Raw genomic sequence first — 26,002 nt, forward strand, 5'->3', positions numbered from 1 at the left:
GATACTAGGGCTCTAATTTTACAACTATCCTTAATCAGATTTTTGAAGCTAATTGCTCCATAATTTTATAGCCTCTGTCGTTGATAGTGAGTTCTTGAAGCTAGTCTTATTCTCTTTCCTTTGTATATAACCACTTTCTATCTGGAAGCTGTTTGTTGTTCAGACTTTTAAAAATCTGGTGATGATCTAAATTTTTGTGATGTGTCTAGATTTCAGTTTTTACCAGTGCATTTTGCTTGGTACTCACCTCTTCTAGTTTCAAGACTGTGTTATTTATTTATTTAGCTCTTAGAGGTTTTATTTCTCTTTTTCCGTACTCTCAGTTCTCTCCTGAAAGTCCTGTTAGACCAATTTGAGAACTGCTTAAAACTATTGATCCTGAGCTTGAAACACTTTCACCATGGCATATTTTTTTCACCTTCTAAACTCGTCTGTATTTAGGGCTGGATTTTTAAAAATAGCTTTATTAAGGTATAGTTCATATATCACAAAATTCAGTCATTAAAAATGTACAGTTCAAAATAAAAAGTGTACAGTTCAGTGTTTTTTTAGTATTCACAGTGTGGTGAAACCGCCACTACAGTCTGTTGAAAATGTTCCAGAGCATTTTCAGTACCCCAAAAAGAAACCTCATGTCCATTAGCATTCACTCCCTATTCCACTCTCCCCATAGCCCCTAGCAACCACTTATTTACTTTCTGTTTCTGGATTTGCCTATTTTAGACATTTCACATAAATGGAAATATGTAGTCTTTTGTGACTTGCTTCTTTCATTTAGTGTGTTTTCTGTGTTCAACCATGCCATTTTTTCCCCATAAGTTTATTTTATTTATTTATTTTTGGCTGCGTTGGGTCTTCGTTGCTGCGCACGGGCTTTCCCTAGTTGCAGCAAGCGGGGGCCACTCTTCATTGTGGTGCGCGGGCTTGCAGTGGCTTCTCTTGTTGAGGAGCATGGGGTCTAGGTGTGTGGGTTTCAGTAGTTGTGGCATGCAGGCTCAGTAGTTGTGGCACATAGGTTTAGTTGCTCTGCGGCATGTGGGATCTTCCCGGACCAAGGCTCGAACCTGTGTCCCCTGCATTGGCAGGCACATTCTTAACTACTGCACCACCAGGGAAGCCCCATGCCATTGTTTTTTATTGCCAAATAATATTCCATTGTATGTATGTATCATGTTTTATTTATCCATTTGTCAGTTGATGGACAGTTGGGTTGTTTCCACTTTGTCTATGTGGATGTATGTTTTCATTTCTCTCAGGGATTAACATCTTAAATTTCAAACAGTCTAGTTTGAACTGATAACCGACTTAACTTCAGTATCATACAAAGACTCTGATCCTGTATGGTTCTGTACTACCCCCTTTAAACGTTGTTGTCACAAATTGCAACTTATGTGCAACATGGATGAACCTGGAGGGCATTATGGTAAGTGAAATAAGCCAGGCATAGAAAGACAATAGCATAGATTTTTTTTTTTTTTGGTTGCGTTGGGTCTTCATTGCTGCGGGTGGGCTTTCTTTAGTTGCAGTGAGTGATGGCTACTCTTCATTGAGGTGTGCTTGCTTCTCATTGCTGTGGCTTCTCTTGTTGCAGAGCATGGGCTCTAGGCACGTGGGCTTCAGTAGTTGCAGCACGTGGGCTCAGTAGTTGCGGCACGTGGGCTCTAGGGCACGCAGGCTTCAGTAGTTGTGGTGTGTGGGCTCTAGAGCGCAGGCTTAGCAGTTGTGGCGCACGGGCTTAGTTGCTCTGCGGCATGTGGGATCTTCACAGACCAGGGCTCAAACCCGTGTTCTCTGCATAGGTGGATTCTTAAGCACTGTGCCACCAGGGAAGTCCAGTGACATAGATTTATAATAATTTTTGTGCATTAAAAAAAATCTGTACTAAATAAAAAGGGGAGTTGGAAACCAAAAACAATACTAGCTGTTAGCCCATTTATTCTTTTTTTTAAATAAATTTATTTAATTTTGGCTGTGTTGGGTCTTTGTTGCTGTGTGCAGGCTTTCTCTAGTTGCGGGGAGTGGGGGCTACTCTTCGCTGTGGTGCACGGGCCTCTCATTGCAGTGGCTTCTCTTGTTGTGGAGATTCTTGTTGTGGAGGTTCTAGGTGCACAGGCTTCGGTAGTTGTGGCACGTGGGCTCAGTAGCTGTGGCCTGCAGGCTCTAGAGTGCGGGCTCAGTAGTTGTGGCTCACGGGCTTAGTTGCTCCACGGCATGTGGGATCTTCCCAGACCAGGGCTCAAACCTGTGTCCCCTGCATTGGCAGGCAGATTCTTAACCACTGTGCCACCAGGGAAGTCTTAGCCCATTTATTCTTAGCAGAGGTCTTTATTTCTTCCTGAGGCTTTGAGTTACTGTGGTATTCTGCTATTTCAGCCTGAAGGACTTTTAACATTTCTTGTAGGCAACAAACTCTCTCAGGTTTATTTATCTGAGAAAGTTTCAGTTTCTCCCTCATTAAAAAAAAAAAAAATTATCTATTTTTTTTGTGCTGTGTCAGGGTCCTAGTTGCGGCATGTGGGATCTTTCATTGCAGTGCGAGGGCTCTTCGTGGCAATGCATGGGCTTCTCTCTTTCTGGTGTACAGGCTCAGTAGTTGTGGCACGTGGGCTCTCTGGTTGTGGCACGTGGGCTCCAGAGCACATGGGCTCTGTAGCTCTGGTGCAGGCTCCAGAGCACATGGGCTCTGTAGTTGTGGCGTGCAGTCTCCAGAGCGTAGGGCTCTGTAGTTGTGGCATGTGGGCTCTGTAGTTGTGGTGAGCAGGCTTAGTTGCCCTGTGGCATGTGGGATCCTAGTTCTCTGACCAGGGATCGAACCTGTCCTCTTCATTGGAAGGTGGATTCTTAACCACTGGACCACCAGGGGAGTCCCCCTCCCTCATTTTTTGAATTTATTTTTGGTTGCATTGGGTCTTCCTTGCTGTGCGTGGGCTTTCTCTAGCTGTTGCGAGTGGGGACTACTCTTCTTCATAATGTGCGGGCTTCTCATTGCGGTGGCTTCTCTAGTTGCAGAGCACGGCCTCTAGGTGTGCAGACTTCAGTAGTTGTGGCATGAGGGCTCAGAAATTGTGGCTCATGGGCTCTAGAGCGCAGGCTCAGTAGTTGGAGCGCACAGGCTTAGTTGCTCAGTAGCATGTGGGATCTTCCTGGACCAGGGCTCAAACCTGTGTCCCCTCCATTGGCAGATGGATTCCTAACCACTGCGCCACCAGGAAAGTACGCCTCCGTCATTTTTGAAGGACAGTTTTTGCCAGATACAGTATTCTTGGTTGACAGTTTTTTTTTCTTTTGGTAATTTAAATATGTCATCCTCCTCTCTTCTGTCCTCCATAGTTTCTGATTAGAAATTGACTGTTAATCTGTTGAGGCTCCCTTGTAAATGATGAGTTGCTTCTCTTGCTTTTAATGATTCATTCTTTTTTTTCAACAGTTTGCTTATAATGTGTCTTGGTTTGAATCTCTTTGACTTTATCCTACTTGGAGTTCATTGAGCTTCTTGGATTTGTAGATTCGTCTTTCATCAAATCTGGGAAGATTTTGGCCATTATTTTTTATTTATTTATATTTTTTTATTATTTTTTTTTTTGTGGTACACGGGCCTCTCACTGTTGCGGCTTCTCCCATTGTGGAGCACAGGCTCTGGACGCACAGGCTCAGCGGCCATGGCTTACGGGCCTAGCCACTCCACGGCATGTGGGATCTTCCCATACCGGGGCACGAACCTGTGTCCCCTGCATCGGCAGGCGGACTCTCAGCCACTGCGCCACCAGGGAAGCCCTTGGCCGTTATTTTTTAAAATAGTCTTTCTGCCCTTTTCTCTTTTCTGGGACTCCTGTAATGTGGATGTTGATATGCTTAATGGCATCCCACAGGTCTTTTAGGCTCAGTCTGCTTTTCTTTATTCTTTCTTTGTAGACATTGCTCTATATTCAAGTTTGCTGATTCTTCGTTTTGCCTGCTCAGATCTGCTGTCGTACCCATCTAGTGAACTTTTTGTTTCAGTTAGTATATTTTTAGCTCCAGAATTAAAACTACTGAAGTATAGAAAGTTGAACATGAAAGCCTTCTTTTACCTTCTTCCAGAACTAACCATGAATCCTTTCTGATTTTTGTGTACATACAAAAAGCCATGCAAATATATGTGCTGCTTGAGGTTTTTTGTTTGTTTGTTTTTTGTTTTTGTTTGTTTTTTGTTGAGGTTTTTTAAAGCTTTTTATTTTGATACAATTTCACATTTACCAGAAAACTTACAATAATAGTACAGAGTTCCTGTATACCTTCTATTGAGATTACCTACATGTTTCATATTTTTGTTATGTTCTTCACTCATTCTCCTTTCCTATCATCTATCTGTTCTCTATTTGTATTTACATATACATATTATTTTTTTCATAATTGCTTGAAAGTAAGTTGGGGACTTCCCTGGTGGCGCAGTGGTTGAGAATCCACCTGCCAATGCAGGGGACATGGGTTCGATCCCTGGTCCGGGGAGGTCCCACATGCTGCAGAGCAACCAAGCCTGTATGTCACAACTGCTGAGCCCACGTGCCACAACTACTGAAGCCCGTGTGCCTAGAGCCCGTGCTCCACAACAAGAGAAGCCACCACAATGAGAAGCCTGTGCACTGCAATGAAGAGTAGCCCCTGCTTGCTGCAACTAGAGAAAGCCTGTGCACAGCAACGAAGACCTAACACAGCCAAAAATAAATAAGTTAACAAAAAAAAAGGAAAAAAAAAAAAGAAAAGTAAGTTGAAGACACGGTACCCTATTACTGCTTTACAGTGCGTGCTTCGTAAAAATAAGAACATTTTCTTACATAGCTACATACTAATGATCAAAATCAGGAAATTAACTGTTGTTGAATCACCCATTGTCCAGCAGCATTCTTATAGCAAAAGAACATCCTGGATCATGCATTACATTTAGTGGTTTTGTAGTTTTAATTGCCTTTCATCTGAAACAGTTTCTTAGTCTTTGTCTTATGACTTTGACATATTTGTAGAGTACAGACCATTTATTTTATAGAATGTCTCTCAAGATGGGTTTGTTTGATGTTTCTTCGTGATTAGATTCAGGTTGTTTGGTACTTCCTCATGATAGTTTCACTTTTGGCAGGAATACCACAGAATTGATGTGTTCTCAGTGTATCATATATGGAGGTGTCAGTTTGTTCCATTACTGGTAATGTTAATTTTGATCACTTGGTTAAGGTGGTGTCTGCCAAGATAAAGTTACTGTTTTCTCCACCATACTTAATAAAAAATATATTGTGGGAGATACTCTGAGACTATGTACATATCCCGTTACCCTTGTGGAACTTGAACCCACTTGTTTTAATATCTACTGATACTGATTCTTCAGATTATTGATATGATGGTTGCCAATTATGAGTTAGGTTTAATTCACAGTTTTAGAAAATTAAAATGTGATTATTCTGCAGCCTCTTTCATTTTACACTATAGCAGTAGCATCTTTTTATTTCTTTATTTTAGAAAGTTCCAAACTTATAAATGTAGATCTAGCCATAACAGCTGTCAATCTGCCTTTCTTCCTCCCTCTCTCCCTCCCTTCCTCTTTTTCTTTCTTTCTTTCTTTTTAATAAATTTCAGGTGTACAACATAGTGAGTCACAATTTTTAGAGGTTATACTCCATTTATAGTTATTATAACAATCTTATTTCATATACATGCCCTCTTCCCAGTTATTTTGGAGCAAATCTCAGTCATATCATTCCATCTGTAAATATATTTTTGTGTATCCCTGAAAGATAGGAATTATAAAAAAACTGTAATACCATTGTCCTACCTTAAAATTTAACTTATTTAATATTATCAGATATCCAGTTAGTGTTCATATTTTCCCAATTGTTTTCACTTTTTTCTTCAGTGTGTTCGGATTGGGATCCAAATAAGATCTGTATGTTGTGATTGCTTTATTTATTTAAATAATATTTTTTAAAATTTTAATTTAATTTAATTAATTTATTTGGTTGCGCCAGGTCTTAGTTGTGGCTCGCCGGCTCCTTAGTGGCAGCACGTGGGCTCCTTAGTTTCGGCATGCAAACTCTTAGTTGCGGCATGCATGTGGGATCTAGTTCCTTGACCAGGGATTGAACCTGGGCCCCGTGCATTGGGAGAGCAGTCTTAACCACTGCACCACCAGAGAAGTCCCTGTGATTGCTTTAGATTTATTGCTTATGCTCTTTTTTAACTTACAGATTCCCTCCTTTCTATTTTTCTTTTTTTTTTCTTTGAAATTCTGTGTTGAAGGAAACAGTTTTTCCTGAAAAGTGTCTTACAGCTAGGAGTTTGCTGTTTAATTCAATTTACTACTATTTCAATTAGAATTTAGTGTCTATATATAAATATAAGTATACATATATACAAATATATGAGGTTTGTTTCTTATTTTCCTTTTTTTCTCCTTCCTTTGTCAAATTTTGGTATCAGTATTATGCTAATCTCATATGGTAACTTGGAAATTTGGCAACATTAATTCAATAGGTACTAACTGAGCACTATTTACAGACACTATGCTTGGTGAAATGGTGAACAAAACCAAAGTGGTTCTTGTACTCATAGTGCTTAAAGCCTAGTGGGGAAAGCTAGGCAATAAATAAACCCTGTATAAAACTACAAAGTGCAAAGCTGTGTTTGTTTCCATTTTACATGTTGGAATAATTTAAGTAAAATAGGAATAATTTGTTGCTTAAAGACTTGCTAGAACTTTAAATAAAATCATCTATTCTGATGCTTATATTTACATAAAATTATTTTATTTGCCTGTGGAATTACTTAAAAACCCTTACCTTCTCCCCTCAGATCCTTGATATTCTGTGAAGTTGTGCCATTTTTATATTGTTTGTTCCCTGGTATTGCACAGTGTTCCCCTGGGGGTATGAGTTCTCAAGTTTGGTGAGCCAAGGCTCTGTTACTTCTTTGTTTCTATGGGAGAAAAATCATTGAGATTTCACATGACTGAAAGTCAGAATGATGCAATCCACTGAGTGTGAAGACTCTTGAAAAGACAGAAAAATTATGTTTTTGATTACTTCTCTCAGGTCAGATTAATAGCCTCTGGTATGATAGTTAGCTTTTTTGTATTTTAAATTGATCAATTATTTTGTATTGGCTTCTAGTAGAGTGAAATTGTTTTATTAGTGTCAAATAGTAAGCGTTTTCTTCTCCTTCAAAAAACATCGGTGTGGACTGTGTATACCTACTGAGTCATAGATTCAACAAGTAATTACATGTGTTTATGTGCCCTCATAACTAAGAATATGAAGTCTTGTGATATCTTTCTTATATATATTACTATAAAAATGATTGAAGTACTTAGTTATAAAAGAATGTGTCTAGACCCTTAAAGGTTTTGCAAAGATTGTCAGAGGTAATTTACTCCAGACCTCTCTTTTTACAGAAGAAGCCGTGAATTTTTTTTTTCTTTTTCTTCTTTCTTTGAAAGGTTTTGACTGGCTCTAAGCCATACCAAATTGATGAAAGAAGTGAGACTAGAACCTAAGTTTTTAACTGTCCAGAGTGCTCTTTTCACGCTTGTATTCTGCCATAAGTTGTGATGTGGTTTTTGAAAGAGTTGGGGAGGAGATGATATTTTTGGTTCAGCAATTTCTTGAAATTATTTTTTCCCAGTTAATGTTTATTAATAGTTTAAAAAATTAAGTTGGATAGGTTTATGGCTTTATTTCCTCTTGGGATGTTGTGCTCTTACTTGCTGAACTCTAAATTACATTAAAGGGAATGTTAAGTGAATTTTAATGAATTGGTTAAGATATTGACTTGAAATTTTTAATTGGCTAATGCTTTATGTCATGACTCCCAATTCTAGCTTTTAGCTAGTCAGTACTTTCCTGTTCTTACATTATGTTACCCTCACAGGCCTTACCATTTCATACTATTTATTGGTAACTACAGGAAATCATTGTTTAACTTTTTTAAGGGCATTGTTTTGTCTAGTTTCATTCCCAAGTTACGTATTAGTTAGCGATATAAAATTATCATATTTTCAGAAAGTTTGAGAGGGCAAGAAGATATGAAAAGGCCACCTCTGCTAAAGATTAGACACTGTGCTTAGAGGATTAAGAGGAGCCCAGAGTCCAGGAAAATCCTTGTTTGGATTTTTCTTGACCCATTTTGGAATTAACTAGAGTTCTTAACTGCAGTTCTGATAAAATCACATTGGGTCAGTAACTTGCTTTGACACTACTATATTATCTTTTTTATGTACTACTTGTTGCTTTTTAAATTTTAGTGAGCTGATATTTAACTATAACCAGTTTTTATTAAACTGTGAAATGAACTTTGCATTCAGTCACATTTGCTTGTTTTAAAGCCTTTAGTATACTATATGGTTAGTAGCTTTGGTAAAAACCTCATTTGCAAGAGAAATTAGTGAGAAACCTTGCACAGTACCAGAATTTGACTTTAAAAATAACCTTTTGTTTTCAAAGTTTTTCATGAGGCAAGCACTTTGTTGGATTTTAAGTCTCAGAAAGTTGTTTTTGCCCACTAGCTTTCTGTATAGAGTGAAATAGTTTTTATGTACTTGGGCAGTTGTGCACTGTTACTGTACTTTTGTTTGTTTGGAATTTATTTTGGTATGGAAGTGTGAGGTGAGCATCCAACTTTACTTTTTTCTAGGTGGCTACTCAGCTGTCTCATCACTTCACAGATTTTAAATGGCACTTTATTTATTTATTTAATTATTTATTTTTGGCGGTATGCGGGGCTCTCACTGTTGTGGCCTCTCCCATTGCGGAACACAGGCTCCGGATGCGCAGGCTCAGCGGCCATGGCTCACAGGCCCAGCCGCTCCACGGCATGTGGGATATTCCCGGACCGAGGCACGAACCCGTGTCCCCTGCACCGGCAGGTGGACTCTCAACCACTGTGCCACCAGGGAAGCCCCACTTTATTTATTTTTAAAAAAATATTTATTTATTTGGTTGCTCCAGGTCTTACTTGTGGCACGCAGGATCTAGTTCCCTGACCGGGGATCGAACCTGGGCCCCCTGCACTGGGAGCGTGGAGTCTTAACTGCTGGACCACCAGGGAAGTCCCTTAAATGGCACTTTAAATGTCTACATTTGGGGTATCTTTAGGGATTTCTACTCTGTTCCATTGATCTGTTTATGTGCCAGTACAGCACAGCTTTAAGTGTTGTATTTTGTAATAAGTATTTTAATATCTGATAGGCTATTCTCCTTTTATTATTTTCTTTGGAATTTTCTTGGCTACTGTTAATTGTTATTTCCATATGACCTTTAGAGTCAGCTTGTCTAGTTAAAAAAATGAAAACAGAAGACTCCAGTTTTCATTTGCATCATGCCAAATTAATATAGCAACTTAGGAAGAATTGATCTTAATGATGTTGTGTGTCCTAGCCAAGATTATTCTATATTTTTCTGCAATTGTATAAGTCTTCTTTTGTGTCTCAGTAGCTTTAGTTTTCTTCCGTTACATCTTAGTTTATTCCTACTTCTTATCTCCTGTGGTATATCATGCTTCCTTTATACTTCTTATCTGGTCATTGTATATATGAAGAGTATTTGTTTCAGAATATTCATTTGTAATTAAACACCTTTTTGTATTATATTTGTAATAGTCAGTTTTTGGTCTTCCTTGGGAAAGTCTATCTTCTGACTTTTTATACTTTTTACTTCTTTCATCTGATGTTAAATAAAGCAATTGTGATAATGGACATCTTTGTCTTGTTCCTGTGCTTAGTGGAATCTTTGTATAGTTTCCCCATTAGTCAGCATTCTCTGGCTTTGGTATTGAGAGGGATGATTTTTGTTATTGTTTTAACCTTATGTTAAGGACATGGCTATATGATTTTTCTTCTTAGATCTATTAATATATGGTGAATTATATCAACAGATTCCTAATGTTGAACTATCCTGTATTCATGGAATAAATCCCACTTGGACATGATGTATTCCTATAATGTACTACTAAATTTGTGTTTTTTATTTTGAGGATTTTTTAATCTGTATTTATACATGAGATTTTTCTGTAGTTTTTTTCTTTTATGGCGTCATATTCTTACTTAAAAAAAATTAGAAACCTTCCTTCTTTTCTTATGTTTTAGAACCATGAAAATCTCATTGGACTAAGGTTTCTTTTGGGTGGCGAGAGCTCTTTGATAATTTTTTTCTCTTTCCTCTTTGGTTATAGGTCTGGTTAACATTTCTGCCTCGTCTGTGGTCAGTTTTGATAGTTAATATTTTTCTAGAAGATAATCCATTTTATCCAGGTTCTCAAATGTATTTGACAGAAAGGGAACAAAGCAATGACTTGGGATTATTTTAATTTCCTCTATTATTTTGTATACATATCCACCCCCCCGCCCCTTTTAAAATTAAGTTAGCTGGATGGTTATAATTTTCCAAAGAACCAGCTCTTGGGTTTATTTATTAGTTGATCTGTTTTTCTTATTTTTTTTTTTTTGCGGTACGCGGGCCTCTCACTGTTGTGGCCCCTCCCGTTGCGGAGCACAGGCTCCGGATGCGCAGGCTCAGCGGCCATGGCTCACGGGCCTAGCCGCTCCGTGGCATGTGGGATCCTCCCGGACCGGGGCACGAACCCGTGTCCCCTGCATCGGCAGGTGGACTCTCAACCACTGCGCCACTAGGGAAGCCCTGTTTTTCTGATTCTTAATTGATTATGTTCTGTTTATATCTTTGCTGTTTCCATTCTTGTGTTTTCTGTGGGTGTGGTTATTTATACCCTAGGTTCTCATGCTGTGAATTTTCCTCTGAGGCTGCTGTGTGCTATAGATTTTCCTGAGTACTGCTTTAGCTGCATGTTGTAGGATCTCAAGTGCAGTATTTTCATTGTCGTTATCTTTTTGCCACGCGGCTTGTGGGATCCTAGTTCCCTGACCAGGGATCGAACCTGGGTCCCCAGAAGTGGAAGCGTGGAGTCCTAACCACTTGACTGCCAGGGAATTCCCTTTTGGTTCCTGCTTTGATCCATGAGTTCTGTAAGAGACAGTTTAGTAATTCAGGTAGTAGGACTTTTTTGTTTTCTGATGTAATTAAATTATAATTTTTTGCCTTTTGACTATTGGCTGTGCTACTGTTGATTTTTGAAATTCATTGAAATTTTCTTTGTGGCCTAATAATTACTCAGTTTTTTGTAAAGTGTTCTGTGGGTACTTGAAAAGGTGTATTCTGCTCTTCATCATGGATTGCATTCTTTATCGTCAGTAAAGTAGGACACCTATTACACTTCCATGAAGTCTGTTACCTAGAACCATTTGTATGTTTTCAGGTATTCTTAGTGGTCTAGAAACCTCCGATTTATTCTTTCTTCTGTCTCTGAGATTACAACCTTTTACTAGTTACATACTATATTGTTTCTCTTTTTGTTTTGTTTTGTTTTAACATGAAAACATCACTTCCTTTATTTTGGGTTCCCAAAGTCAAAAATAAGATTAGAACTAATATTCAGTCTATCACAGATATTTACTATGCTCAGTGCAATAATGCACTAACAGTTAAAAAAACCCACTGCAATATTGTACATCTTTTCTGTGTTTTACATCATTTTCCCCACAGCTATTGAAAATTCAAGCGTCAGTTTGAAACACAACCTACATGACAGGCTATAAATTGTTAATAGTTCTGCTTCTTTGGAAAAGCACTATTGTGGCATTTGCTCATTTTAGCAGACAGCACAAGGGGAAAAAAATAAGAAAAAATAGTTCTCTTATCAGTGTCTGGGGTTTGTTTTCCCTCTGTTGCTCACTATATTTTTTTCCCCTTAATTACAAAGTATGTGTATGTATGTCAGTTGGTAGATTTGTTCTCAATATAGGAAAGTTGGAAAGCAAATAGCATAAAAAGAGAAAACCAAAAGCCTCACCTGTAAACCCATCACCCAGATATAACCACCATTATAAGACTATGTCTTATCCTTGTTTCCATATTCACATAGATATACTGCCCTCTTTTCCAAAATGGCAAGGTGTTTAACATATGGTTGCCAACTTTTAATTTTGCCAGTAAAGACATCTTTATTTATTTATTTATACAATAAATTTTTTTTTTTTTTTTTGTGGTACGCTGGCCTCTCACTGTTGTGGCCTCTCCCATTGCGGAGCACAGGCTCCGGACGCGCAGGCTCAGCGGCCATGGCTCACGGCCTAGCTGCTCCGTGCCATGTGGGATCTTCCCAGACTGGGGCACGAACCCGTGTCCCCTGCATTGGCAGGCGGACTCTCAACCACCGTGCAACCAGGGAAGCCCCATAAATTTGTTTTATTTATTTATTTTTGGCTGCATTGGGTCCTCGTTGCTGCGCGTGGGCTTTGTCTAGTTGCGGCGAACGGGCTTCTCATTGCAGTGGCTTCTCTTGTCGCAAAGCATGGGCTCAAGGAGCGCATGCTTCAGTAGTTGTGGCACATGGGCTCAGTAGTTGTGGCTTGCGGGCTTATTTGCTCTGTGGAATGAGGGATCTTCCGAGACCAGGGATCAAACCCGTGTCCCCTGCATTGGCAGGCAGATTCTTAACCACTGTACCACCAGGGATGTCCCTAAAGACATCTTTAAGACGTTACTGTGTAAATGATATCATTTAACCTGAATACTGAATATTTAATTTGGAAACATGAATATTTTTCCTTCATTTTATTATACCATTATAGATTTATGGTATGTTTAGAGTTGGCTGATTATTCAGTCTACTACCCTTATCTTACCCATGAAGAAACTGAGGCTCCAAAATGTCTCTTGAGACCTGAGAGAGAAGAAAGCTTTTTGTCAATGAGTATAATATAGTCTAGTATTGACATTTTCATGGCATTTACATGTGTGATTTTTTTTTCTTTTTTCTTTTGGCTGTGCCACATGGCTTTGACATTTTAATGGCATCTACGTGTGATTTTGTTTTCTTTTTCTTTGGTCATGCCACAGGGCTTGTGGGGTCTTGGCTCCCCGACCAGGGATTGAACCCGCGCCCTTGGCAGTGAAAGCTTGGAGTCCCAGCCACTGAGTCCCAACCACTGGACTATGCCAGGGAATTCCCTACACATGTGATTTTTGTCATATATATGTTGTATGGGTGTTAACTTGGTTTTCAGACTTGAAATTTGATGATTTCCAAAGCCATCTTTCTCTGTAAATTGGAGAATTTCCAGGATTAATTTGCATCTTGGGAAATTCCTGATTACAGCTCACATTGTGTGATTGGGATAGCTTACTGAGTTGTTAAATTGCTGTTTTGTATTGGGAAGATGTTTGTAGTGTGTAATTTAATGATGATACAAGAAAGGGAAGAAAGAAAATTAGAACATTAATATTAAATTACCCTTGGGCTTTCTCTTCCCCTTACGAAGCTGCCTGGGCCTTGCTAATATGTTTTCATTCTCCTGGTCTCCTACCCTTACTTCCTTTCCCCTACCCTCCTCACCTTTCCCTTTTTTCATTCCTTACTCTATCTCTTCTGCCTCTTGCATTCTAACTCCTTCTCTCCCTGCAGTTCTATTCTTGTTACCTATTTCCCCATCTCTCTTTGTTCTTAGATGTCTTTAATCAGTGATTCAAAATTTTAAGTTATCCGGTTTTCTTCCTGTAGCATATGAACTAAAGTGGCATTGAACCAGCAAAATAAAACATTGCTTTTAATTCTTGGTTGCTTCAGGGAGTTCTACACTTTATTAGTGTAAAGTTTATGAATTAAAAATGTGTGTACGGGGCTTCCCTGGTGGTGCAGTGGTTGAGAGTTCGCCTGCCGATGCAGGGGACACGGGTTTGTGCCCCGGTCCGGGAAGATCCCACATGCCGTGGAGCGGCTGGGCCCGTGAGCCATGGCTGCTGAGCCTGCACGTCCGGAGCCTGTGCTACGCAACGGGAGAGGACACAACAGTGAGAGGTCTGCGTACCGCAAAAAAAAAAAAAAAAAAGTGTGTTATTGTTAGTAGAAGCATTTATATTTAATAGAAGCATTTATATTTATTTTAGCGGAAATTTATGATGCTTAAGATTTTTTTTCTCACGTGAGCATTTGTAATTTTACATTTGGGGCAAATACATTTTTTTCAGTCTTGTTTTGTGTACATTTGTTACTTAGGAAAAGCAACTTGTAAAAACATTTTAAAACTTATACTTATTTCCCATCACTTATATGCTTTTAATGAACACTCTTTGTGCCATCACAACCTATTTTCTGAATTTTCCATAATTTAATCATTTTCATGATTGAACATTTAGATTATAGGAAAGTATTATAAAATAAGTATTTACAATTAAATAAAATATAGGAAGTTTATGTGGTAGCTCATACACACACACACACACACACACACACACACACACACACACACACACACACACACACACACACACACACACACACACACACCACTTAATTTTGCTCAGATGTTCCAGGAAAAAAAAGTTGACCCTAAGTAGCTATTAAAATGCTTTTTTTTTTTTTTTTGTGGTACGCGGGTCCCCCACTGTTGTGGCCTCTCCCGTTATGGAGCACAGGCTCCAGACGCGCAGGCTCAGTGGCCATGGCTCACGGGCCCAGCCGCTCCGCGGCATGTGGGATCTTCCCGGACTGGGGCACGAACCCGTGTCCCCTGCATTGGCAGGCGGACTCTCAACCACTGCGCCACCAGGGAAGCCCTAAAATGCTTTTGATACTTCAGAGATAGTGAAGTGTTACTGCATAGCCGACATTAGAAAAATCTTTAAGTGACCAAATATGGATGGATTTCTCATATTCTTATGGTTTGTGGAAAATATAATAGGAGTTGCATTCAGTGAACTCTTTTAATATTTAAAGAAAACCCCTAGATAATCTACATTTTATCAGCTCTATTGAGGCATAATTTTAAAGAATTTTCACCTGTTTTTTAGTAATAAGGGGTACTGTGTTTTAATTTTCATTTATTAGTCTTTTCAACAAATTTTGCTTTGTTGCTGATAATATGCATGTTTCTTTTTTTAATTTAATTTTATTATTTATTTTTGGTTGTGTTGGGTCTTCGTTGCTGCACGTGGGCTTTCTCTAGTTGAGGTGAGTGGGGGCTACTCTTCGCTGTGGTGCGCATGCTTCTCATTGTGGTGGCTTCTCTTGTTGCAGAGCATGGGCTCTAGATGCACAGGTTTCAGTAGTTGTGGCATACGGGCTTAGTTGCTCCTCAGCATGTGGGACCTTCCTGGACCAGGGATCAAACCCGCGTCCCCTGCATTGGTAGGTGGATTCTTAACCACTGCACCACCAGGGAAGTCCCAATATGCATGTTTTAATGGGGTAGGGTGTAGTTATTGATTTGCATTTCCCTGACTAGTGAAAAATGTGTTAAACATATCATGTGCTTCTTAGTCATTTGTGTATCTTCTTTGGAGAATTGACTATTCAGATTCTTTTGCCAACTTTCTAATTGGATGTCTTTTTATTATTGAATTGTAGAGTTATTTATATATTCTAGATACAAGTCCCTCAGATAGATAATTTTCAATATTTTCTCCCTTTCTGTGGGTTTTCTTTGGTTGAGGCTTTTTTAAAAAAGCCATTAAAAATTCATTTAAATTTGATTGATATATATACACTAATATGTATAAAATGAATAATAAGAACCTGCTATATAAAAAAACAAAATAAAATTCAAAACTCTTCGAGGGAAAAAAATTCATTTAAATTTGGTGGAACTTCTTTAAAACATTCCTGATGTTAGCTTGTTCACAGAATTATTTATTAAATCAGAGTCCCCCCCTCCAAAAAGAAATCAGAGCCTCTCCCAAGCCATTTACCTCTCAAAAACAGCTGCTGCTTCAAACAGGTGATATCCCACAATATCAATAAATATTAGGAACACAGAGATGAAAACACTGATTTCCTGCACCTGTCTGTGAGCATATTCCCAGGTCTCATTGCTGGATGCTTAGATTCTGCTGCTTTCAACAGAGATTTAGAAAAAATACATTTCTGGTCTGTACCTCTGTGGGAAGATTGAGGCTGCCAAGAATCTTGCTTCTGGGTTTAAAAGTTTCCCTGTATTGTTGTGGTTTATGTACATTATGATGACTCTGAAGCCTGTAAGAGTCTATGAAATGTCTTCTATACATAGAAGAAAGTTAAATCATTTTCAGTGTGGTTTGTTGGTTCTTTGAAAATTGATGATCCATATACTTTAAAATTTTAGCTCTCCATTAACTAGTAGAATATCAACCAGAATGTTTCATGCCAACATCATGCTGGAAAACTTTTAAAGTAAAGCGTTGAAGAAATTATAAAATTAATATTTGTTTGCCATACAGTGTTCAGAAACTGTAGAAAAATTTTATGAATTATTCCTAGTGCTACCACTTAGAGGTAGCCACTTTAAATATGTTTAATATATTTCCTTGCGATGTTTTTCTTTTCACAAATTAAAAAACGTCTTCTTTCTTTTAAAATCTGTGAATACTTACTTTTTCCATAATACTTTTTTTCTTAAAGGGGTTGAGCACAACCTTTGTCTTCTACTCAGTGTTGTGGTTAAGTCCATAGCAGTTAACTAACCAGTAACTTTCTGTGACTAATGGAAATGGCACAGTAATTGTTCGCTGTTGACACTTAAAACTATACTTGAATGACATTTGCTGGCTATTAGGCCTTAATATGGGGTCACCTACACTACCTACAATGTGGCATCACTGGACGTCAGGACAAATATATGCTCTTGCTACTGTTATAGTATGACTTTCTAACCAATGTAGGACAGATAAGTTGGGATGTGAAATAAGCTACGGAAATGCCTCTGTGAAGTGGCCTTGGCAAAGTTAGAATCAAGAATGGGCTATTGGAAGTGGTTTGTTTTGTTTGTTTGGTAGCTGCTTCCCCCCCCCCCCCCACTAAAGAGAGTTAATTTATTATCCTTCAGATTGTAAAAATTAATGAATAAATTTCTCTTTTACCAATGACTGAAATTGTTACTTATTTCACTCATAATAGCCATTATGAAAGTGAAAAAATATCACTCATCTTTCTCTTTCCCTTCCTCTGTACCTAAATAATCATTCTTTAGTTTGCATACCTTATCAAATTCAGAGCTACTTTTTTTTTTTGGTAACAGCTTTATTGATATAATTCATATCTCATACAATTCAACCATTTAAGAATACAATTCAACAGTGTTTAGTATATTCACAGAGTTTTGGGACTATCACCACAGTCAGTTTTAGAACATTTTCATCACCCCATAGAGAAATTTGGTTCCTGCTAGCCATGATGACTGCATTGTAAAAACGGTTTTAGCCTTGCTCTTTGCGAAGTTTAAAAGGTATTTTACCAGTTAAAGACATAATGTTAAAATAATGTTAATTGAATTTGTAATTTTCAACTTGTGTTACATTCTTTCTTTCTAAAGGAGCCTAAGCTAAGAGAGAGATAAACCGATTTACTTGCACTTAAAATTTTTTTTTTGCTTTTAAATTGGGAAGAAATCCATTGTTAGAAACCATACTTCACTGTAGAAAACCCTTGTCATCAGGCAGAAAGCATACTAATAGAATTTGGTACAGCCATATAATATGTTATTTTGAATTTTGGCATTTTAAAAATGAAACTTTATTCTACTCCTAGTGGAGTAGCTTAAAATATTATTAATGTTATTTAGTGATTCTATTTTATCTAATTTCAATGTGATGGGTATATATATGTACACTTTTTAAAAATTTGAAGGTATAATTTACACAAAGTAAAATTTACCCTGTTTTCAGTTCTGTGATTTGTGACAAATGCATATAGTCCTGTAACCATTAGTGCAATCAAATATAGAAGTTTCAATAACTTCAAAAAATTCCCATATTCCCTTTTATATAGTCAGTTCCTTCCCCCACTATTAGTGTCCAGTAGCTAGATTACTTTTTTGTTCTTGTAGTTTTGCCTATTCTGGAATATTGTAAATGGAATCCTATTCCATACATATATGTATGTAACCTTTTGAGTTTGGCTTCTTTCACTTACCATAATGCATTTGAGATTCATCCAAGTTGTTGTGTATTAGCATATCACATACAGTCCACCCATTTAAAGTGTACAATCCAGTGGCTTTTAGTATATTCACAGAGTTGTGCAGTCATCACCATAATCACATTTAGAATATTTTCATCACCCCCAAAAGAAACCCTGTAGTTCTTAGCCATAATTTCCCCATCCCCCTGAGTTAATTTTTATATACGGTGCAAGGTATGGATTGAGGTTTATTTTTTGCATACAAATGTCTGGCACCATTTGTTGAGAAGACTATCCTTTCCCCTTTGAATTGCCTTGCACCTTTGTTGAAAATCAGTTAACTATATGCATATGGGTATATTTCTTTTTTTTTTCACTGTCATTATTTTAATTTCATTTTGAACAAAAAATCCACTTGTTGCATACTTCACAGCACGCAGCTCTTCTGATCTACACATATCTGGGTCAGTTTGAATTCTTTTCTCAGTGAAGTACAGCCTAAAGTACTTGCGTGGTTGGTCGTTATGGTACATCTTCGGGACATTTTTTTCATATGGGTCTATCTGTACTCTGTTCTGTTGGTCTGTGTGATATATTTATGCCATTTCCATACTGTCTTAATTACTCTAATAGTAAGTCTTGAAGTTTGGTGGTAAGTTCTCCAGCTTTGTTCTTTTTCAAAATTGTTTTGGCTATTGTTTCCTTTGCCTTTACATGTAAATTTTAAAATCAACTTGTCAGTTTCTTAAAATCCTGTACAGATTTAATTATTTTGAATACTTTTCACATGATAGGTGCAATATACTCGCCTTCTTTAAAAAAAACTTACAGTAGAACATACAGGCATACCTCAGATATTGTGGGTTCAGTTCCAGACCACTGAAGTAAAACGAATATCACAATAAAGCAAGTCATGCAAGGTTTTTTGGTTGCCCAGTGCATGTAGAAGTTATGTTCTGGTGAGGGGACTAGGATCCCATATGCTGGGTGGGGGGGTGGGCAACTAAGCCCGAGGGCCACAACTACCGAGCACGTGGGCCACAGCTAGAGAGCTTTGTGCCGCAACTACAGAGCCCACGAGCCACAACTAGAGAGAAGCCTGCGTGCCACAATGAATTTCCCACGTGCTGCAACTAAGACCTGATGCAGCCAAAAAAAAAAAAAAAAAAAAGGTTATTGCTAAAAAATGTCATAACAATTATAATAGTAACATCGAAGGTCATTGATCACCATGACAAATATAATTATAATGAAAAAGTTTGAAATATTGTGAGAATTACCTAAATGTGACACAGACACGAGGTGAGCAAATAAATGCTCTTGGAAAGATGGTGCCTTAGGCCTCAGACTTGCTCAATGCAAGGTTGAGCATACCTTCAATTTGCGCAGTAAAGTGAAGTGCAATAAAATGAGGTATGCCTGTAGATCATTTTAAGTATGATGCCTTGCATTGTACTGTAGGTAATACAGGCTAGTAGAAATCATACCATATATTCATTATATGCTTATGTCTCAGGCAAGTTAAAGGTCTAAACATCATATCAAGGGAAATAAACTTTTAGGTTGAAGGTCTCAGATTGTCTTTGCAAGAAAAGGACTTTGTACTACTCAAAGTGCAAAGATAATACTAAGCTAGATGTGTGGTTTTATGGGTTTTTCTTCTTCCTGTTTTGGATTTTTTTTTTTTTTGGCCACACCACACGGCTTGTGGGATCTCAGTTCCCCGACCAGGAATTAAACCCAGCCTGGCAGTGAAAGCTCCGAGTCCTAACCACTGGATTGCCAGGGAATTCCCCTTTTTTGAAATTGTATACAAAATTAAAACAGTACAGAAGGTTGTATGTCATTGATTCCCTAATTCAGAAATGTCAGTCTTACAGTTACATTTGTCAGTAAAAGGTCTATATTTACATACTGAATAAAATGGGAGATATAAAAAATCTTGACAGAACTACAAATATTGACATTAGTAGCTTATATCAGGAAGATAAATGTTTAGTAATTTTTTTTTGACAGTTTGTGTATAAATTGGTCAATGGCCAGTTTGCTGTTCTAATGTTTTTATTTTCCAGAACATGCAGATTCAGAAATGTTTTTTTTCTGGAAAAGTGGTTTCTCCCCCTTTCTGCTTTCTTTTTTGAGACTTTGGGACTGAGAAGTTTGAGGGTTATGTCAGTCCTGGAACCTTTTAGTCTTCTGGTTTCTTTTTGTAGTCTGAATTTTCTTTTTTTAAGCTATTTATTGATTGATTGGCTGCGTTGGGTCTTTGTTGCTGCCTGCGGCTTTCTCTAGTTGCGGCAGGCGGAAACTACCCTTTGTTGCAGTGCATGGGCTTCTCATTGCAGTGGCTTCTCTTGTTGAGGAGCATGGGCTCTAGGCACGAGGGCTTCAGTAGTTGCGGTGTGTGGGCTCAGTAGTTGTGCCGCACGAGCTCAATAGTTGTGACTTGTGGGCTCTAGAGCGCAGGCTCAGTAGTTGTGGCGCACGGGCTTAGTTGCTCCGCAGCATGTGGGATCTTCCGGGACCAGGGGTCGAACCCGCGTCCTCTGCATTGGCAGGCGGGTTCTTAACCGCTGCGCAACCTGGGAAATCCTCAATTTTCTTATAATGGTTTGTTTGTATCCCCTCAAGGCATAATGCGCCTAAGAAATATTTCTTTGTTTTTCAGGTTCTAAATGGCTTCTAAGAAGTTGGGTGCAGATTTTCATGGTAAGTGGACTGTTAGATATCATGGTTTAAGTTTTGATCTGATCAGAGAATTTGAAATCACATTAAGTAAGTGTCCCTTTTTGTTTATTTAAATGAGCGGCTTGAGGAAAATAAAGTTGTACAACAATGTAACATTCATTCCATAGGACTTCACATAACTTTAATGTGAAGTTCAAATGGATAAACTTTAGAGTATCTCTGTATTTATTGTACTTGAAACTGCTGGAGGTGGATAGGGAGCCTGCCTATTTTTGTTGTTTTTCAGCAGTATTTTGAAGTAGTTACCATTCCTTCTCCATCAGGAGAAGGTCCATCTCTTCTCCATCAGGTGTGAAAAATCCATCTCTTCTCCATCAGATGTGAAAAATTCTAAGCCTTTAGTTAACGTTTTATGATGTTTTGGTTTAGGTTTCTCCTCCCATAAAAAGAAATGATTTACTACAAATAAGACATGATTAGCAGATCAATATATTCCAGAAGTATCAGTGGTAGTAATTACAATTTTGCGTTTGAAACTAATAGTTTATCATCTTTTTCTAAGATATGGCCTTCCAAAATGGAGTACATTAATAAACTTTTATTATCTGCATTTGATAGGAATGGAGGTGCCTAAGAAGTTAAAATTAGACCCTCTTTTTGTACAAAGATAAGAATTAAACATCAGAAATATCCAGACAACACAATTATTTTAAAAGGGGTTTTAAAACTAATGTTCCATTTAAAAAATCGTGTCATTGTAAGAATGATTTGTTAGACTGTGTGGCAACATGTATCGTTATACTCTTCTGATCTACAAATGGTTACTTGATAATATCACTTTTCTGAGTCAGGGTGGTGCAGCAGTTCCTTGGTTTTTAACTTGCTTGTATATTTTTATACAACAGCTTTAATATTTTGAACTGCCACTGTGCATATACTTACATACATTGCTTGCGTATGTTTTGTTAAATTCTTTTGGAATTAAGTCATTTAGACTCTGGAATTTGCATTCTGTATAACCTGTCAGGCATCAGATCTTCAGGTAAGCTATCTCCTGTTGTTTAAGGATTATTACAGGGCTCTTTCAAAGTCTTCAAATGATATAGAGAGGCAGATCTGTAGTTGCCTCTGATCACTTTCTCAAGGGAAAAGAGAGGACAGAGCCAAGGAGAGAGGAAAGACCTAGGGAGAGAAAAGAGCAAAAATGAAAAACTTAAATTTATAATCTTATTTCAAAAGATATGTTTTCTATCTTGAATCTTTAGAAACTCCTTTTTGATTGGAGTGAAAATAAGTTGGACCCCAGTTTATATGTTCCAGCTCAACAATCCAGAGAGAAGATTATAATTCTGAAGTTACCTGATCAATGATGACTTATTTTTTTAGGACTTCCTCCATCTCTTTACATTCCTAACCAAAATTTTATTGTTTAAATGAAATGCTCTACCTGAGTAAAATTTGAGAAGGATTTTCTCTTTCTCTCTTTGGCTGCTTCTGCTTTAATTTGCTAAGCTCCTACTTGAATTTCAGTGGCTTTAGTTGGGCTGTTAGAATAACGAATCTTATTTTTAGATATCATGTAGTTTAAGGAATAGAAATTAAAGGGAATAGGTGGAGAATATTTAATAGGCAATCTTGTAGGCATCTGCATGCAGGAAATCAAATTCAGACTGGCCTTACAAGGCTGAAATTAGAAAGCCAGGAAACCGAGGCTACTACTCCCTCCATCTTTTCACTGCTTTTCTCTGCAGATGTGCTCCATTTTTATTCTTCTGTGTATAGACTTGCTTTTTTGGCCTACTTGTGTAGAGTGCACAGGGCTAAAAATGGCCACCCCAGTTATGGTGCTTCTTGCTTGATCATATAGTGGCTAGCATCATATAGCTGAAGTTTTTGTATCTTTTGGTCAAGGGCGTATCTGACGGGAACATTTTAGTTTATGAGCCTCTGGTTGGTTCCCCCTAAGTTAGGTATTATCTGACTCGGGGTGAGAGAGAGAGAGAGAGAGAGAGAGAGAGAGGGAGTGTAAGTGTGTAATTCTAGGGCACTTGGGGTGTGGACAAGGAGGTGACAACTGCTCTCATGACTGGATATGAAAATGCTTTTTATTCTGTTTAAATACTTGGGCTGACTATATCTTATGCTGTGCTGTCTTAGCACTAGTATTTGATTTTTCTTCAAGTTCATTCTTTTCAACCGAGGTTGAACTTCTTCCACTGTCATTAATAACCACATACCCCTAAATAATAGAATAAGAAATACAAACAGTTACTTTTCAAAGGCCTTTAAAAATATTGTCCTTATATCATGCAAATTGCAAACCTTTGGCTTAGTTTAAAGCACGCCTTTCCGACTGTCAATTCTCTTTAATTTTTGACTCATTTTCCACTTGTTTAATCTAAGAAAAAAGTTATTTTCCAGAAGTGACTTTTAAAGGATTTTTTAAAATGTTTCAGCAAACAGATAAGTTACTCTTTTAATATCTGGAAAAATGCCCTGATATTCTAATTTGGGAAAAAAAATAAGTCTCTGTAATTGGACTTAATAAAACTAAACTCCCTCCTTTGAAATGCCAAGCTGTCATATTTATGACCATTTAGCTAACTTCTGGAAAGGTTTATTTTTCTCTTGGTTTAATTTCTACTAAGATATTGAAATACTTTTTCTATTGAGTGATAGAAAAAGGTGTTTTATTTTAGATTGTTTTCTTATTTTTATTATTGTTTTTTAATTTTTTGTTCACACTGTGCGGCATATGGGATCTTAGTTCCCCGACCAGGGATCGAACCCGTGCCCCCTGCAGTGGAAGTGCGGAGTCTTAACCACTGTACTGCTGGGGAAATCCCAATCTGTTATTGCTTTTTAAGTACAGAGTAATGTAGAGCAGTCAGCCATCAGTTAATCATTGTTCTCCTGTATGTCATATGCTGCCCATCCCCCTTCTTTAAAGACTTTCTTTTGTTTGCAACATTTTAACTATGATGTACCTTGGTTTGATTTTCTATGTATTTATCCTGCTTGGAGTTAGCTAAACTTCTTGGATCTGTTAGTTGATGTCTTTTACGACTTTTGAAAATTTGCAGCCATAATCTCTTCTCACATTTCTTTTGCTCCATGTCTCTCTCTTATCCTTTTGAGACTCTAATCACATATGCATAGGCTGTTTGATATTGTCCCAGAGATCTCTTAAGGCTCTGTTCCATTTTTTTTTTCTTTTTTTCTCTTTGTGTTTCAATTCTTTTAATTTCTTTTGACTTAATTTCAAGTTCTTTGATTCTTTCATCTTATGAGTATTGTCTTCTGATTAGCATAGCCTGGCTTATGAACTATCAAAAATTTTTTTCTATGATACTTAAGTTTTCATTTTTAGTGTTTCCATTTGTCTCTTTCTATTTCCATCTCTCTGTTGAAATTCCCTATCTGCTCACACATGTTCACCTATTCTATTAGATCCTTTAACTTATTTATTATAGTTATTTTAAAGTTCTCTGATAATTCCAGTATCTTGGCTACCCCTGAATTTGGGTCTGATGACTGTTTCTTCTCTTGATGATGGATCACATTTTCTTCCTTTTTTGTGTGTCTTTTTTAAAATTTAATGCCAGATACTGCATATTAAAAAGCTGATTTTGTAGGTTATCTTGTTTTTTGTTAGGACATGAGTAACATTTTCTTTTGACTTCACATCCTGTATCGATATCTGTATAATTGTGTGTGTGTGTGTGTGTGTGTGTATGCGTGTGTCTCGCTCTATTTATCTATTGATGTAATTTTGCAAGTGTTACCTGACTTACAGCTTTAAGGTAATGATAGTCATGGGATTGCAATTTTCAGTTAATTTTGAGTTTGATCTGTTTTATTCTTCTTTTTCAAAAACCTCAATTTGAACGCACAGTAAAATCTAAATTAAGCCTAATCCAGTTGCTACCCTCTATTAGGAATTTCTCTCCCCACGTGGAATTACCTTTTTTCAGAAAAACAGGCAGGTCACAAGATCATAAACATTATCAGCAATTTAGAAAGAAAGGAAACAGAATGAAACCTTCCCAGAATTTATCCTGAGTCATTACACGTTCAGCCCAGTTCCTTCCACCATAGCATAATGGTGAGCAGTGTGCAGAACCTGACTTCAAGGAACTGCCACAGCCATCAGAGATGTACTTTCTTTTTTCTAAATGGAACTGAGGAAAATGGGCTCAGACATCTTAGAAAGATTTTCAGTAATAAAGACTGAAACTAAAAGGTACTTGGGGGTGAGCCAGAAGATTGTTAACCACAGTGCTTAATTCTCTGGGCCATGTGGTTGAGTTTTTATTGAATCTATTTAAAAAATAAAATGTATTGAGAAATAACAGAAATTGATGTCTTTAAATAGATATTCTGATATATTGGATAAAAATGAATAGTTCCTAAGGCATAGTTGGTTATATTTGCAAAAATGTTCTTTTTAATCCTCACAGCAACATCATTCATTGTACTTACGTAGTCTCTGGCCATCATTCAAAAAGTTGCTTTTCTTGTTGCCGCCTCTTAATGCCTTTTGCCCTTTAGCCCTACCCCCTCCTCCCAATAATCACAAAACTGTTTACTCATTCCCGGTTAACAGAGCTTAAAGGGGGGAGGGGGAAGGTTAGAAGATGTGCTAAGTCACCTTGGCATTGGCTTTGTTAGTGAAATGAAACTGCTTTTTAAAGCAATTACCTGTAATTGGTGCTAATGAAGGGAAACGGCAGTTGTTTCAAGATGTTCTACTTGATCTGGTCTGTCTCTAAGCCAGGGCCTAGTTCCATTTATAGAATATAAATTGTCAGTGTATACAACACTGTCATAGTTTCCTAACTGAAAGGTAGGCAAGGAAACTGAACACCCTTCTTGAAAGATATTATCATTTGGCTCAGATATCTCAAGTATAGTACTTTTTAACAGATGGTTTTCTCCCCTCAACTCCCCATTACCAATCTATAATAGAAGTATTCATTTAAGAAAATTTTGTTAGTATTAATGTGGATAGGTTTTCTTAGATTTGTATATCATATATGCATATAAGTATTATTATAGATAGGATTTTTCTAATATGTGTGCGTTATATAATGAACCTACTTTGAATGTATACTTAAAATTTTCTTAAACAAAAGACTTAATTTTGTGATTATTAACTTGACTGTAAATCTTTCCAATGCTTCCTAGAAAATGCTAGTTCCAGCTTTGTTTCCAGTTAATCAGGGCACTAGCCAAAGTTAGACTCTAACTTTCAGTAACTTTTGAGCACCCGTTTCCATGGAAGACGGATAAAAGTTCTCTACAATTAAAAAGAGCGTTGCTTTTGATCTCTATAATATAAAGCATTTTA

General features: G+C 37.5%; 1 protein-coding gene across 3 annotated transcripts in view; it reads left to right on the plus strand.

The window, feature by feature from the left end:
- The window catches only part of UBAP1 (ubiquitin associated protein 1), a 55,942-nt gene that overhangs the window by 11,257 nt on the left and 18,683 nt on the right, over nt 1–26,002 (plus strand). For all 3 annotated transcript variants that reach the window (XM_082842567.1, XM_082842569.1, XM_082842568.1), the window contains exon 2: nt 20,633–20,673. In XM_082842567.1, coding sequence (XP_082698693.1) covers nt 20,640–20,673 — 34 coding nt within the window. In that variant the 5' untranslated portion in view covers nt 20,633–20,639. The remainder of the gene's footprint in view (nt 1–20,632; nt 20,674–26,002) is intronic.

Source organism: Leucopleurus acutus (assembly GCF_964270905.1).
Source record: "Leucopleurus acutus genome assembly, chromosome: 7".
NCBI lineage: Eukaryota > Metazoa > Chordata > Mammalia > Artiodactyla > Delphinidae > Leucopleurus > Leucopleurus acutus.